The sequence below is a fragment of the Pempheris klunzingeri genome, chromosome 22, assembly GCF_042242105.1.
Source record: "Pempheris klunzingeri isolate RE-2024b chromosome 22, fPemKlu1.hap1, whole genome shotgun sequence".
Taxonomy (NCBI): Eukaryota; Metazoa; Chordata; class Actinopteri; order Acropomatiformes; family Pempheridae; genus Pempheris; species Pempheris klunzingeri.
The window spans coordinates 1,656,402-1,672,933 of NC_092033.1; the positions used below are offsets into that span (position 1 = coordinate 1,656,402).

At 41.6% G+C, this 16,532-nt stretch overlaps 1 protein-coding gene across 1 annotated transcript in view; it reads left to right on the forward strand.

Annotated features, from left to right (window-relative positions):
• Nucleotides 1-586: 586 nt before the first annotated feature.
• Nucleotides 587-16,532, forward strand: part of shank3b (SH3 and multiple ankyrin repeat domains 3b) — a 33,720-nt gene continuing 17,774 nt past the window's right edge. Inside the window, exons 1-4 of the mRNA XM_070853702.1 lie at nucleotides 587-663; nucleotides 14,299-14,470; nucleotides 14,669-14,872; nucleotides 16,173-16,244. Coding sequence (XP_070709803.1) covers nucleotides 14,303-14,470; nucleotides 14,669-14,872; nucleotides 16,173-16,244 — 444 coding nt within the window. The 5' untranslated portion in view covers nucleotides 587-663; nucleotides 14,299-14,302. The remainder of the gene's footprint in view (nucleotides 664-14,298; nucleotides 14,471-14,668; nucleotides 14,873-16,172; nucleotides 16,245-16,532) is intronic.

A 16,532-nucleotide genomic window follows, 5' to 3' on the forward strand; every position in this document is an offset into this window, starting at 1 on the left:
ACCCAGTTCTGGTTTAAACTGCAAGACAGCACGCTCCACTCCTCTTCTGACAGGTTTTTTTTTTTTCCTCTTCTTCTCCCCTCCCTTCCTCCTCCTCCTCCTCCTCCTCTCCTTCATATCCTGGCCTCCCCCTTCTCCTTTACCTCCCACCCCCCAACCACCTCCTCCCTATCTTCCTCTCGCTCTTCCTCCCTCTTTTCCTCCCTTTCTACAGGATGGGCAGGGCAGCTCCCAGAATACAGTCTGAAACTCTGAGACCTCTCGCTCCACCGCAGGATTACTACACCATCAGAACTCCAGTTAGACCTCAGAAACTACTTCACCGTTTACTCTAAAACTACTTCACCTGCTGCGGATTCTGCTCATCCCACAAGACAAAACTACAACACCTACAGAAACGACTTCATCTGCAGCACAAAGTACTCAGTCTACTGCTAATACTGCTGCTCATAGGACTACAACAACCCAACAGAAACCTCTCATCCAGCTGAGGTCCAACCAATCAGAACCCAACCAGAGACAGAAGAACCTCAGGCTGGACCAGAGCCAGACGCCGGAACCAGTAGCGGACCAGTAAGAGTCTGTAGAGCGGATCAGACCAGAAGAGACCAGTAGAAATCAGCAAAGGCCATTGGAAAAGTTTGATGGGACTGCTGACGATAGGTAAGTGGTGGAGTTTTCTTACCTGGATCTAAACTGGGTTGAATCCATGACTCATATTCAAACCAGTTTAGAACCAGGAAATCACTGACCTCACCCCACATGCCCATTTTTTTTTTTGTTGATGTTGGTTTGTTCCATTTTCGTCTCTTTATCTTCTGGTTGCCGTGGATGACGACTCAAAAGTCTCCGTCCTGATTGGTTCACACAGTCCGCTAGAAAAGTTGGGTGAGGCCTGACAAAGAGACCCTATTTGGAGCAATGTTGCCGACAATGTTAACTAGCTTTCAACTCAGTTAGCAGGAGTACCTTAGCTTCCTGGTAAAGGGATGGTTTGGATTATATGAAGTGGAGTTGGATGATTATCCAGAGTTGGTGCATTACTTTTTGTAGGTTGTGGCAAAGACAGGCAAAGCCACCAGACTCATTTTACCTCACATGCTACAGTGTTGCTGGTTTAACCGTTCAATGTACCATTAGCTAACCATCTGAAACACCAGACACACCCAAACACATGTAAACTTAGCCAGCAATAGACCAGCAACTCCCATTTTTCTCTTCCTGTGGTTCTAAAACTTAGAGTGTGATTAATATAATAGAAATAATAGAAAGTAAAATCATTCACAGACATGGTACTTATATCTCTGGCTCACTGAGACTCTCCTCTATCCATTCATTAATTAATTTAAGGTACTTCACATTTTCTACTAACTCGTACTTCTACTTCAATACAGACTTCATTGACAAAAACAGTGATTTTACACAGGAGTTGCTGGTGTATCGCTGCCTCAGTTGGTTAGTTTGTTTGTGTTATTGTGTGACTTTGGGGTTTTAAAGGGTTATTTTAGATCCAAACTCATATTTGAGTAACACTAAAACACAAATAAACTAATTGATCAAGGCAGCAGTAGACCAGCAACCACAATGTGTTCTGCAAAGTAAAATCCCTGTTTTTATGAATGTAGTCTGGTGTGTGTGCAGAGAGCGATATAACGGCTGTTTGTGGTTAAACCAAAAGGATCTTCCAGGTCTCTCTCTGTAGGGATCCTTTCCATGATGCTGTCACACACTTAGAATAACACTCTGAGCCTGTCAGTGGATCAAACAAGCTCTTTTAGTGGACCTACTGTGATCGTTTGCTGCCCGTTCTTGGTTGACAGCTGAGGTGATCTACTCAGCCACTTCCAAAAGATTTTGTAAATTTAAAAAATAGGGTCCAAGTTTAAGAACACCAAAGTTATCCTTTAGTAAAAATGCATCACAGACTATTTCTGTACTGTAGTAATGTCTGAGTACTTCACCCACCACTGCAGATTTTATAGTTAAAGGGCTAAAACAGGAGAAGAAACAGCATTATTGTCCTTTAAGCTTAAAAACCATCATACTGTGAGCTCAGCCGTGTTTACGGTGTAATTAACATTTCTGCCGGTTCTTCCACCTCTTCATTGAGGCCTTCACTGTGTTCTATGGAGGTCTATGAAGTGCTTTTATATCTCAGTCCTACCTGCTGGCTGACGTTCATGCAACAACGCAGAAACCTTGAATCATTTTATCTGGTGAATTAGCCTCCGCTGGTACGTGACGGTTCAAGCAGCAGACTTAAAAAAATGGGACGTAGCTTCCAGGTCTGAAAAGAGCTTTAAACCTGCTTTCTGTCTAACGTCCAGCAGGGGGCGACTCCACTGGCTCCAAACAGGAAGTCTGATTTGATGGAAGTCAATGAGAAAATGAGCTCAGTGAACATTTTCCTGATGAGTTTCTGCTCTCAGTCTCTAGTTTACAGTCTTCTTCAACACAGCAGGATGTTCTTTTAGTCAATTATGGTCCATTTAGAGGAAGATACACCAGGAAGGGGGGAGGGCTTTAGGGCGGGGCTACCTGCTGAGTAACCAATCAAAGGGGATCATGCCTAAACCTAACCAATCAGAGGTGTGGGGGGGAAATCGTGCATCACTTCTGGCTCCAAAATCAAGATGGCAATTTTGAAAATGCTAAATTTGAGGCTTCAAAACTGAAATCCAGAAACCAATGGATGCGTCCACTTCTTACATACAGTCTATTGGAATTTGTCGTATTTGGCAAGAAGGTACAAAAAACCAAATTCTGAGGCATCCGAGACGACCTGCTATGCCTGACGACCATTTCAGCTGGCGTTGCCCCATGACGATTGGGTCGGGCTGACATTGTGAAGTCTTAACCCAGTTTTACAAGCTTCCACATCTTATGGTCTACCTCAGCGGATAAATCCTGACTGTAATTTTTCTTGACGGCAGGAAAAATGATGTGGTTGATGATGAAGATGTCTCGGTCTTCTTGCATAATTCAGAGAGACTGAATGTTCCTTTGTAGTGAGAGGAGCGTCTGTGTTACCAGCTGACAATGATCACAGTCTGGCTGTTGTACAAACGAGGTGATCGGCAGGAAGAAAAAAAATCAGATTCATGTCCTGAAATGCAAATTGTGTGTTTCACAGACACAAAACGTGAGAGAAATGTCCAGGAGGAGAGAAGTGGGACAGCGAGAAACACGAAGGAGTCGGATGCTAGAAAGTATCAACAGTTTTGGAAGAAATATTCACACGCTGCGAAAATCCTCTTTAAACTTACTGAACTTAGAATATAATCAGCGAAATGTACTTAAAGTATGAACAGTGTAGTACTCATGTGGTAGACAAATGTTCCCTGTCAGTGTTTCCTTTTACATCTGATGCTTCTGGATTAATATCACCGCTGCATTAATGTGTTCAGCTGATTTTACCGACTTTACACGGATAAAAGATCGTCACATGTTTGAAGCGTCGCTGTCCTGGGAGAACCTTGATTCTCTAAAAACTGTTCCTGTTTAGCGCATTTTCCAGCTGTTGAGTAAAAGTGAAGGTATTTTAATGCAGGCATTTGAGCAAAGATTAATAATGTTGTTTTCCGAGGGCAGATCTGAAGTATTCAATACACCATAAAGACACAGAGACACAAATATCCCAGTCTGAACCAGACACATGTTGACCTTGTGTTCAGATCTTTTCTTTGTCAAACTATTTTTCAGCAAGTGGGCGATGCTGACGTTACCACATTTGTCATGTTGGAGCAGATAAACACCGTTTAATCTCTACAGTTTTGTTCTCGTCTGTCTGGAAGCAGATGCTACTTACTCTCTGGTGTTTGTCGCAAACAAGATATTTACCGTCGTCTTTTCCTAAACCAAACGGAGTAGTTTCGGTGCCTAAACCTAACCAAACTGCAACTGCAAACTGATGATAATCAAAGGAAACTGAACTATATACATTAACTAAGTCTACAAGTTAGTTAATGTATTGTGTTTTTGGTCTTACATGATACTTGGACCCTGTTCTCTGTTCAGTCACCACACCTACGTCAATCTGCAGAGGAATTCTTTACATAACGTAACCGAACCAGGTGTAAATAGCCGAATATTGGCTTTTTTTTCTGGCTATTTACAACTGGGTGCGAATACTAAACTACAAAAACAATTTTAAATGCTCTGACTGTTGCTCTCTTTACACCACAAATGGAAAAATCCACAGTTTGACGGACCTGCTGTGGCTAATTAGCTACCGTTGCTAAGCAACGATGAATTGCTGTTTGATGGATCGACAACTTCCTCATGTCAAGACCCTCCAGTTGTGACAAATGTAAGATTTTAAATGAGTAAAAGTGAGTAAATTTAAGGGGATTTCTTTGGCATCAGATATTTGAATATGAGCCAGTTAAAACAGGATTTAAAGCTGAAACAGGTTTCCATCAGGAGACACAGTCGGTGTCTCAGAGCCGTGTGGGCAAACATCTTCTGGTTGGACGAAACCAAAGCTTTTCAAACTCCAGTGTTATTTCCAGATGAAGAACGTAGCTGGCGTGTTGCACAGGCTGTGTGGGAGGACAGCGGCTCTGCTCAGGACAAAAACGGGAAATGATCAAAATGGTGACCCCGAGTTATTTCAGGACGAAGCCGAACAAGAATTTCACCTTTCTACAAGACAATGATCTCGAGCCAACATCGGACCAGCGCTGAGCATCCTGGATCGGATCGGTCCTGGAGGAAACCTGAGGATGGACCCGAGGAGACGTTACATAACCGAACCCTCTGCAGAGAACAGTGGAGGAAAAACAACTGCTGTGTGCAACAAAAAGCTGCTCCTGCTCCCACTGAGTATTACCTGAAGGACCCATTCACATTTACAACGGCAAGCACAAAGATAACAAGAGACGGCACATTTTCCAGGGAAAATATGGCGTGATTGTTAATAGCAGAAACATTCTGCTTACTGAGGTGTGAAAGTATGATTATCAGAAAGTGTCTGAACTGTGGGAGGAGTGGGAGTGTAGGGACGAGAGTGAGAAAGAAAAGGGAAGAATGAAAGGAAGACGGCAACAAAAAGAAAATGGAGGAGAGTGGTGGGGGCGAGGGGTTATGGTTACGGACTGCAAATGTCACCGGTTTGATTCCTGCCGAGGACATCTGATGATGTCATTCCCCGTCTCTCTCTCCTCATTTCCTGTCTTCATCCACTGTCCACTTAAATAAAGGCATAACAGTACCAAAAGGTCTGTCTTGGTGTTTGAAGGTCTGATTCCTGACAGGCTAAGTGTGTGACAGCATCATGGAAAGGATCCCTACAGAGAGAGACCTGGAAGATCCTTTTGGTTTAACCACAAACAGCCGTTCTATCGCTCTCTGCACACACACCAGACTCCATTCACTAAAACAGGGATTTTAGAGGACAGGACACAGGAGCTGCTGGTCTGCTGCTGCCTCAGTCACATAGTTTCCTTATGTTATTGTGTGACTTTGTTGTTTTAAATTGTTGGTTCAAATCTAAACTAACTTAGGTAGTTTGTTGATCGAGGCAGCAGTAGACCAGTAACTACTTTGTACTGTGGGGTAAAATGACTGATTTTGTCAATGGAGTCTGGTGGCTTTGCAGGGAGAGTACGTTTGTACTTAATGTTTGTGTTATTGTGTGACTTTAGTGTTTTAAAGGATTAGTTCAGATCGAACACAGTATTTGTGTGACAGAGAATATATAACACAAGCTGTAAAAAGACACTGCACTGGCTCGTAAACATTGGCCCAAACTGTGAGGTGCAAAATCCTCCAATATGGACATAAATCCGAGGATACGGGGCTGGACGTCCACATCCTCTGTGGCTCTATGTTCTTTATTGTAAGTGTTTTGTCAACATGATAAAATATGTAAATGTTAATGGACAAACCCAATTGGGGGCTCAGTGTTTACACTGAACTACGACCACATGGCGACTCGCTGATGTCACCAAACACCAAGAGCATAAAAGTCATGTGTGTTTGGTCCGTGCAGGAAGATCGACTGAAAGAAACATGCAGTGAAGCTGCGGCAGACAGTCGAGTCTCTCCAGACTGAAGGTTTTCGTTGCAAAGACGTCTGTAAACGTTCGGAGTTATCGTGCTCTTTCACCACAGTGTGTGTGTGTGTGTGTGTGTGTGTGTCACTGATTTCTGTTTGAACAGCTGTCAGAGAGACTTGGCTCGCCTTTTGTCTTTACCTCCAGTTTTTTTTTTTTTTTTTAAAGTTAATCCGTCAAACAACAAGTGAAAAGCTCTCATTTAATTAACTTTTATTCAGTGATCCGTGAAAAGCTCTAAAATTGGAAAACTATTTGAAGTTTTTTTTTCCATTTCTGTGGTTTGCTTTGTTACAACAAATAAGCCTCAGAGCAGGTGAGGATTAAAACGAACCCACACAAGGAGGAAAACACTGTAAACCGCTCCGGGGTTGTTCAAAAGTGCTTAGTCAGTGCTGCAGTGTTTGCTGGCTTGTTAAACCGACAACGAGGGAAGTTTCTGAGGGGCCGACCCTGCTGGTCAGATTCATCAAAGCCAGAGAAAACATTATCATTAGCCGGTGATAAGTTTCTATCGGGATGTTGACACGTGGAGTCTAGTGTTCCCGGACTCCGTGTTCCCCGGAGTCCAGGCGACCGTCTTCCCCCCCTCACAACAGGAAAGGGTTTTATTCAGAGTTTCAGACTGCAGGAAGGTGATTCAGAGCCTCTGATTGGTGGAGCTGAAGTGTTTTCTGGAGAGGAGAGAAACAATCGAAAGGCTGGAAATCAAACCCAACAGCTCAGAGCTGATTGCAGAGGCACCAAGTGGACAGAGACGACGTTTTTCTTTTTTCCACACTGGCAAGTGCATAAAAACAATCTGAGTGATCCCACCTGATCACCACCAGCCTCACCCCCTCCCCTCTCACTGGCCATAACGACCCAAGACAGAACAAGAAACACGGCACAACCAAGTAACGAAGCTTTAAGAACCAATAAATGGGCAGCAAGAAGAAACCCAGGTAGTAGCACCAGTGTGGAAGCCTCATGAAAGATCCTGTCTGTCCACCGTGATCAGTTTGATCGCCTTGTTTTCTGTTGGACTTTCCTAACTGGCCTTTGTGCTGCTTTGAGCTGAACTCTTGTCGAACGCGCCGTAATGGACGCAGGAAGCTGAAATGAGGAGTTACCTGTACGACACCAAGTTCACAGAGAGCTGATATCAGAGAGTCCGTGCTCGCCGTCTTTTACTGGAGCGGTTACGTCTCCATCAGCGTCCGATGCTTCGTGGTATGACGCGATCGTTGGACGTCGGCTGGGTCACCACTCTCGCTCCTGAAGCAGCTCCAGTGTGTCAATGTGTGTCTCCTCCATCTTGGATCTATGGAAGCCTGTTTCTGCCAGTGAAAAAAAAAGATGAGATAAAAAGTCGAAATTACGAGAAAGGAAATGCTTCAGTTGTACCGACAGAGAAAGAGGTCCATGAACTATCCTGTGGTTGAAAGGTCGCTATTACAAGTGACTTCATGACGGCATGATTTAGCTTTGAAATACTGAATTAGTTCATTGTTGCAGGGAGCAAAACAAGTTGGCTTTGAAACTATCTTCTAATGTCTAACTCTGTGGTCTTCGTTACAGTGCGTCTTATTCTTTCTACGCCAAAGGTTCTTCTTGCTTAAAATCCTTTCTAGTGTGTGTTTGCTCAGTATAATCCCCTGCAAATCAGAGAGTAAATGAAGTATTTCATCCGTTGTAAAGCCCCGTTTAAAGTAGTCCTCAATGTACTGGCAGTCCATTTCTGTGTCAAACTATACAGGATTCATTCAAACAACTGCTGCTCTGTCGGTACAACTGAAGCACATGCGCGTTTCCTTTCTCGTAATTTCGACTTTTTATCTCGTAATTTCGACTTTTTATCTCGTAATTATGACTTTTTATCTCGTAATTATGACTTTTTATCTCGTAATTTCGACCTTTTATCTCGTAATTATGACTTTCTTATCTCGTAATTATGACTTTTTATCTCGTAATTTCGACCTTTTATCTCGTAATTATGACTTTTTATCTCGTAATTTCGACCTTTTATCTCGTAATTATGACTTTTTATCTCGTAATTATGACTTTTTATCTCGTAATTTCGACTTTTTATCTCGTAATTATGACTTTCTTATCTCGTAATTATGACTTTTTATCTCGTCTTTTTTTTTACACTGGCGGAAACGGGCTTCCATATGGATCCCTCCTGAATGAAAGATGTGTGAATTAGAATAAGTGTCGAGTGGTCGAAAAGACAAATACAGACCGTTTACCATGTGTTAGGAGTCGGAGGAGGAGGAGAGGCGTGTTTCCATCTTTAGAGGGATGGCGCATCCAGCCGGCAGAATAATAAAGGCATAAAGAGAGAGACTTTATCCATCCTACACCGGGGATGAATAAAATCCACTTGTCACAGCGACAGAGACGGAAAAGGTGCAGAAACAAAATGTCAGTAACAGAAACCAGGATGCAAATATAAGAACATGAGAAAAAAGAGACAAAAAAGACAAATGAGCAGCAGAAAAGTGCAGGAGATGTTGTCGTTTGTTGCAGAGGAGACTTGGGGTGAGGCCGAGACGTGCGGTTAGCGGATTGGTGGCGATAAGAGAGTTAAAGGCTCGGCTGAGGGTTTCAAATATGTTCCAGCAGACGTCTGTCAGCCGACGGATGTCCAGAACATACGTACATGGTTTGCTGGGACTCGCTTACATCTGTTACAAACATGGCTTTTGTCTGCAAATATCCTCTCTGGTGAGGCTTTGTAGAGTTTTGGACATTTGTATTGGCTCCACATCTGAGGCCGCGGCGGTGTTTCTTCAACAAGCAGAGACCCGGCGTTCTGTAGTAACGTTACATAACCTGCTAATCGGCTGTTTGGGCTCAGGGTTTTCCTTCAGAATCTGTCAAAACAAACGAACTGTAATGATAAAGCGACGTGTTTCAGCTCACAGCTTTTGTTCCTGTTCCAGAGCAGGAACAAAACACCAAAGAGCCGATGACAGCAGTGTTTTCTGTGATGGTATTAGATGATGATGACGTTGTAGTTCATGTTAGACCCTCTTCTTAACACGCTGCCCACTTTTACATGTGAGTGACGGCGACCTCGCTGACCTGCTGCAGCTCTATGACATGAAATCAATGTAAAAGTCATCTACGTAAACGAAGGGATGAAGCCGTCCTGTCAGGGCTTTTAATTTGAAATCGATACAGGAAGTGTCGAGCTAAAAAAAACATTTATATATTTATATTTTCTATGTTTGTATCATATTCTAGAGGTGCAGGTGCATTGAAAGGTGGATAATGTTGCTGGTGTGTGTCAGTATGATTGTCACAGATCCATTTTCTTTGGCTATTTTTACTGTGTTGCAGAAAAAGTGTTAAATATCAATGTAATGAGGACAATAAGCAGAAACACCAGTGTAAATACAAAAGGGAAATCTTTCTGTTCTATCAAATCTCTGTCGCTCAGAAACTAAAACATGAAACAGTTCAGATCTCCTCTGGAGGGTTCACAGATGTTTAGTTTCTGTTTGTACATCCTCTGTTGTTGTGGATCAACATGTTCTCTGTCTTTCTTTAGTCTCATCTGATGGAAAAACACACCAGATTTTTGTATTTTTGGCCAAATCTGAAGTCTTTTCTCACTCATTCTGCTTCAGTGACTTCTGGAACCTTTTAGCTGAGGTTGGACACATTTTAGGGACATGAAGAAGAAGAAGATCCTCCATTTACAGAGTTCAGAGGGTTAAAGGTTAATAGGAGTCAATAGATTATTTAAATATTAATCGATACTGAGCAGAAAGAGGGTGAATAAGATACCGTGTGATAAAACATGGCAGAAATACAGAAGGTGGATTAAGCTTTTAAAACCAGATCCTCTTTATCTTAGAAACAAGGCGACTGCAAGTGTTTACAGCTGACCCATCCGTGACCGCCACCCAGGGCATGCTGGGATACTCCGCGGCCCGATGAATGGCACCAAGCGGCGAAGGAAAAAAGAAAAAAGGGATGAATGAGTGTGTTATTTCTTTTCCTCCGTGTCCCCTGACATTTCACAGACTGACATGTCGTCCTGTGTGCCGAGGATTCCTCCACAGGGTGAGATGTTAGCGTTAAATATCGCTGCAATTACCGGCCTTTTACTGGAGTGAATGAAAGGAAGTGATTCATTTCAGCGAGCTGCGTCTCCGTGTCCTGCCAGCGCTGCTTCATTACACTCATTGGGTTTGAGTTCATTCTAGCGGGCTGTGAAAATCAGCTCGCCGGGACTTCAAATGTGTTTGTGATACTGACTTTTATGGTCGGATTAAATTATCATCGTGGGTGAAATGCGGCTGAGAGCAGGGGCTGTTTGAAAACTCACTCTGCCGGTGACTTCAAAGACGCTCAGACATCGGAGGTTTCCGAGTCGGAAGTGAGATTCAAAGGTGCGAATTCACATGATGCTGTTTGTGTGTTTGCTTATGCACAGAAAACGTTTATAAAAGAAGATTTAGAGCGGCAGCGAAGTCAATGGATCCAGATTTTCAGGGAGCTGTGAGACATAAGTGGACGTAGCCATCGCGATGTCACCCGTAGGTTTGTGGACCGCCGTTTTGAGGCCTCGAATTTGGCTTAATGGGCGTCGCCATCTTGGTTTTTTGGAGCCAGAAGTGACTCCACAGAGATTGCCTCTGATTGGTTAGTGAGCAGGTAGCCCCGCCCTAAAGCTTCCCACCTCTTCCTGGTGTATCTTCCTCTAAATGGACCGTAACTTACTAAATGAACGTCCTGCTGTGCTGAAGAAGACTGTAAACTAGAGACTGAGAGCCTCATTTTCTCATTGACTTCCATCCAATCAGACTTCTGTGTGTTTGTGAAGGTAAATTGGTGATTTACACTGCAGAAGTCTCAGTTTAATCCCACTGAAAGATGCACAGTACATCACGTTTGTGTATTACTTTGTTGCAGGAAATCTAATGACATATTTTGGGGGGGAAAAAATCAACCAGACTCCACTTACAAAAACAGTCATTTTACTTCACAGGACTCAGGACTTTGTTTGACTTTGGTGTTTTAAGGGTTTAGTTCAGATCTGAATTTTTGCCTTTGAATCTTGCATCCGACTCACCTTTAAAACACGAAAGTGGCACGATAACGCACGCAAACTAATCAATTGAGGCAGAGGTAGATCAGCATCTCCTGTGTTCAGCGAGGTAAAATTCCTGTTTTTGTGAATGTAGTCTGGTGTGTGTGCAGAGAGCGATAGAACGGCTGTTTGTGGTTAAACCAAAAGGATCTTCCAGGTCTCTCTCTGTAGGGATCCTTTCCATGATGCTGTCACACACTCAGAATAACACTCTGAGCCTGTCTACAACATAAAAAAAAAACAGTGGTCTGGTCCTTTAAACCACACAGAAAAGCGCCTGTATGAAACCATCTTTGCCTCTGCACCAAAATCAACTTATATTGGTCTTATATTAAAAATCAATACTAACCATGGACGGCTTTTAGGTGGGTCCCACAGTGAGGATTAGAAATAAAAGCAGGAGGGACAGTTTACCGCTGAGAGGGGCCGAGCGAGGTTGACATGACAGAACGACAGAGAGAGAGAGAGAGAGAGTCAGTCAGCAGGTAGGTTGGTAGTTTTAAAAACGGGAACTGCGAAAATTGTTCAACCGCGTTGCCACGGCAACAGCGAGCATGTAGATCAGGGGGCTTTTTTTAACACACACACACACACACACACACAGAGTGACACTGTGAGGTTAGCACAGGATTCCCTGCTATTCCAGTTTCTATGACAACTCACAACTCATCCTCCTCTGTCTCTCCCTCTCTCTCTCTCTGTTTTATATTCAGTTGTAATAGAAGCAGCCATTAAGTTTTTGACTCCAAATCCTGCTCTGCGCCGTCGGCACGGATGGTAATCAACTGCTAATTGGCGCTGGGGATGATTAAGCCAAATGATAATTAAATACACAATAATAATGTGTTATTATTGCAGAGAAACTAACTATGGCAAAAAAAGCAAATGAATATCAAAATCTAATATTTTATTATTAGATTTTGATATTCATTTGCTTTTTTATAGACACTCGCTAACACTTTTGTGTCTGCGGCGACGATTAGCTTATCATAAAGTCTGGGAGCACTTTAGCTAGTCGCTCTGTCAAAGGTTTAGAAAATACACCTTTTAATTGTATAACTAATTCTATCTTTGTATGATTTTAATTAATTCATTTCTATGCTAATTGGTGTAACTTAGAGGAGCTACTGTGCAATAATTATAAACTTTAGGTAGCATTAGGCTAGCTATCCCCCCATCCTCCCCCTGTTTCCTGTCTTTAAGCTAAGCTGTAGGAAAAGTAGCTTAGCTAAAATATTTGAATGATTTTGTCGCTACATGAAAATTATTATGTTAGTATGTTAAAGGAGTAGTCAAACCTCTGCTTTTTTCTTGCAGAGTAAAGTCTCTGTGATACATATCAAGCTGGACGCATGCAAAGATTAGCTTAGCATAAGCTAGTTGATCCGTTTGATTAATTAGCCACCAACATCATTCTGTTTATGTGCAGATTAAAGAAACAAAATACAGCGTGCTAATTTGTAGGAATTAGTTCTTTGAAATCTCAGCTGGAGCCAGTTGTTTCCAGTCTTTATGCTAAGATAAGCTAAGCTAAGCTAAGCTAACCACCTGCTGGCTCTAGCTATGCACAGGCTATGGACGTCTGGTCTGGTAGGAACTGGATACTGGACTAAAAAGAACTGCTAAATGTTGTTCCCCAGGTTAGAAAAAAAAGACTTTTATTGGCTTTGGAAAAGTTTAATTTAGATCAAACCACCATGACGTAAAAGTGAACGATGCAAAACATTGTAATCGATGTCTTTTACACTGGTGGTCTACGAGGAAAATGCTTTTTGGGCTGTGGAGTATTTTAATAAACAACCCTCCCCCTTTTTTCTAATCTGTCTTCTAATTGTCATACTGTTCCTAAAATTGCTGTAAAATCAGCGGTTTAATTGTTGCACCATAGGACGCCTCTGTGTGTGTGTGTGTGTGTGTGTGTGTGTGAGTGAGTGTGTGTGTGCGCTGAGGTTTGTGAAAAACAGGATGTGATGTAACATCCCGACGCCATTATTAGCGTTGGAGAAGGTGGAGGTCAGGTCAGAGTCAGCAGACGACCTGAATAAGATGTCGCCCCTCAATCGGGCAGAAACACAGAGACCTGAATGGGTGAATTGTGATTAACGAGCCCGTCGAGCATTGTGCCGTGCAGAGGAACACCTAAATGGAAAGCAGCCATTATCACTGTTATTACTTTACACCTCTGAAAATGCAAAATGTCTGCTGTGAGAAATGTCTGTGGGAGGCTGTCAGATTCATGCTAATGTCTCTGTCCCCACAGACGTCTCTCCGACACAAAGTCCATCTCATATCCAGCTTTTATGGACGTTATTATCATGCAAGAATACGTCTGATTCAGAGGGAACTTAACTCTGTCTGAGAGATGGAAATAAAACTCTGAAGTGGCTCTTCTGCAGGAGCGCTCCTCATGTTGTTATGCTCACAGCGACAATGCTAACATTTAGCAGGTATAATGCTAACCTTAGGTTAGCGTGTTAGCATGCAGCTGAGGCCCTTTGAAACATCATTAATGTTGCAGGTTTTTGGTCATAAACTTATAATTTGACCTTCTGGTAGAAGAACTAAGTCATTAGGATTCATCTTCTGGGGATCTTGAATATTTATTCAAAATTATGGCTACATACAATATTCAAGCTAAAAGAGTCACTAAGGGTCGGTGTACTTCCTGGAGCCGTAAACTATGTTTCCTGTGTGTTTCCATGGAAATGAATATAAAACTTTTTTATTTTAAAAGCTAACTTCACCACAACATGAACACATTTTGATTATGTCTTTTATTTTGTCTGTAACTGTTGAGTAATGTGATGCAGTTAAGCAATAATCACTAGAGGCTGAGCTTAATGTGCTTAATGCTTAATTATGTCAGAGCAGATAAACACTGTTCGGTCAGTTTCAGCATCCCGTGTGTGTTTCTCCGATTATAAAACGCTGCTCTAAGTGCAGAGATGCCGGCGTGTTTAGCTCGCTAGTGGACGTTAGCTCGCCTGCTAACGAGCAGCACAAGTCTGGGAATGCTAATTAAAACGGTTTTAACCACCTGAGAACAATTAAATAAAGTTTAGTTTGTCCTGTAATAACCACAGCCGTGTCTGTCTGTCTGTCTGTCTGTGTCTGTGTGTGTGTGTGTGTGTGTGTGTGTGTGTGTGTGTGTTTCAGCCACATGCCTCTGAGTCCGGCTGCTGACACCAAACATGATCGCCCACGGCAACAGGCGGTTACTAACGGCAACCCGACAGGCTCTGCTGTTGTCAGGGACGACGAAGGGGACGACACGCCCCCTGGAAACAGCATTGTCGTCCGCATTGGCATCCCGGACCTGCAGCAGACGGTAACACACACACACACACACACACACACACACACATATATATATAAATATAGTTTTACACATATATGAAGAGTGTGTGTAACTATGAGAGGATAAACAACATGAATGAATCAGCAGGACAAACCTGTGTGTGTCTGTCTGTGTCCGTCTGTCTCTTTCTCTGTCTGTCTGTCTGTCCCCTGTCTCTGGCTCTCTCAGAAGTGTTTGCGGTTGGACCCAGAGTTACCAGTTTGGACCAGTAAGCAGAGGGTTCTGGTGACGTTGACTCAGTCTCTGTCGGATGTTTTGAACTATGGTCTCTTCCAGCCGGCGTTCAACGGCCGAGCCGGAAAGTTTCTGGACGAGGAGCGGCTGCTGAAGGAGTATCCCCTCCCTCCCATCACGCCCATCCCATACCTGGAGGTACGGACAAATCTCTTTAGTCCAAACACTTCCTGACCACCGGCTCCTGCTAAACACGTCAATAAATGTAGTTAATTTGAATTAAAAAAGCATCAACAGTGTATTTGGTGAGGGACTATTTTAAATAGCGGATTAATCCACATTTGGTGCTCTGGTGGCCGATTCAGTCAAAATAAACTGCAGCATGTGTGTTTAATATTAAATAGAATAAAATAAATGTGGAAAGATACATAAACCCTCAATTAGAAATTAACTGACAATAATAAAGTTTATTAATTGCTTCAGTTAATCTTTTTCCTCCTGTGCGACATGACGTCTCTTCTGTGATTGGCTGGTTGGTCCTTCAGACCAGATCAACAGCCAATCACACGCAGGAACTGATTTTGAAATATTAACTGCTGAAATTAAAATAATGTTTGATGATAATATGTCGAGTCTGAAACATTATTTTATAGTTTTATTTTGTTCTTGATAACATGATTATTTATTGAACTCCTCGTTTCCCTCCTGATTATTTAAAATCTACTCTCCTCCAATGACTTTTGTCTTTTTCTTCTGTAATATTTATTTATGGTTTCTACTTTTTTCTGCCAGTATTTTATGTGCGACTTGTAAAATCTTGTGCTTTAATTTAATTAAACTTTTAAACACAAACAGAATCAGAATTACTTTAATAATCCCCAGGGGGAAATTGCGTAAATTAATTAATTAATTAATTAATTAATTACAGCTGCTTTGGCCTGTTATTGTATAATAATAATAATAATAGTAATGATAATAGTAAAAGTGGAAGTGTTTTCCATGAAACAGACATAAAATTAATATAATAAAAACATATTAAAAACATTAAAATAGAACATAATGTGGAAAAATAAAATAAAATAAAAATATTAAAACATAAAATCATTAAAATAAAATACACAATTCAGAACAGAAGATAAACTCAGGTTAACTAAATTAAAATAAAGAAAACTTAAATCATTAAAGTAGAATACATTGAATAAATAATATAATATGGAGGGTAAATCTACAAAAAAATAAAATGAAAAATGAAATTAATAAAAAACAAGTTAAAATGACTTTAGTGGTAAAGAAGCAGCATAAAGTGAATTAAAACTTGTTTTTCTAAATTAGGACATTTTAAGAATTAATTAATTAACATTAATAATAATAATAATAATAATCCACCTGTTGGATCATCAGATGATTATAATAATAATCTGGTAATAAAATAATCTGCTGCACACTGAAATATCATATTATTATAATAAATGTTTGATTTGTCTGTTTTTGCTTACAGTTCCGTTACAAACGGAGAATTTACACGCAGAGCTACGTGGACGACAAACAGCTGGCCAAGCTGCACACTAAGGTACACACACACACACACACACACACACACACACACACACACACACACACACACACAGACACCATCAACACATCTTATAACAGTCGTTACAGAATCAGAGGGAAGCTGAACGTCTTGGGTCCCTTTTCTGAGGTCAGCGATCACCAAACTGGAGAGATGATACTTTTAATTTGATAGTACAAAAATATTTATCTGTGTGTACAAGTGGGATGGGCAGGCGTTGCAGTTCTATTATTGTACTATCAAATTAAAACTATCATCTCTCCGGTTTTACATCGTCAAACAAAA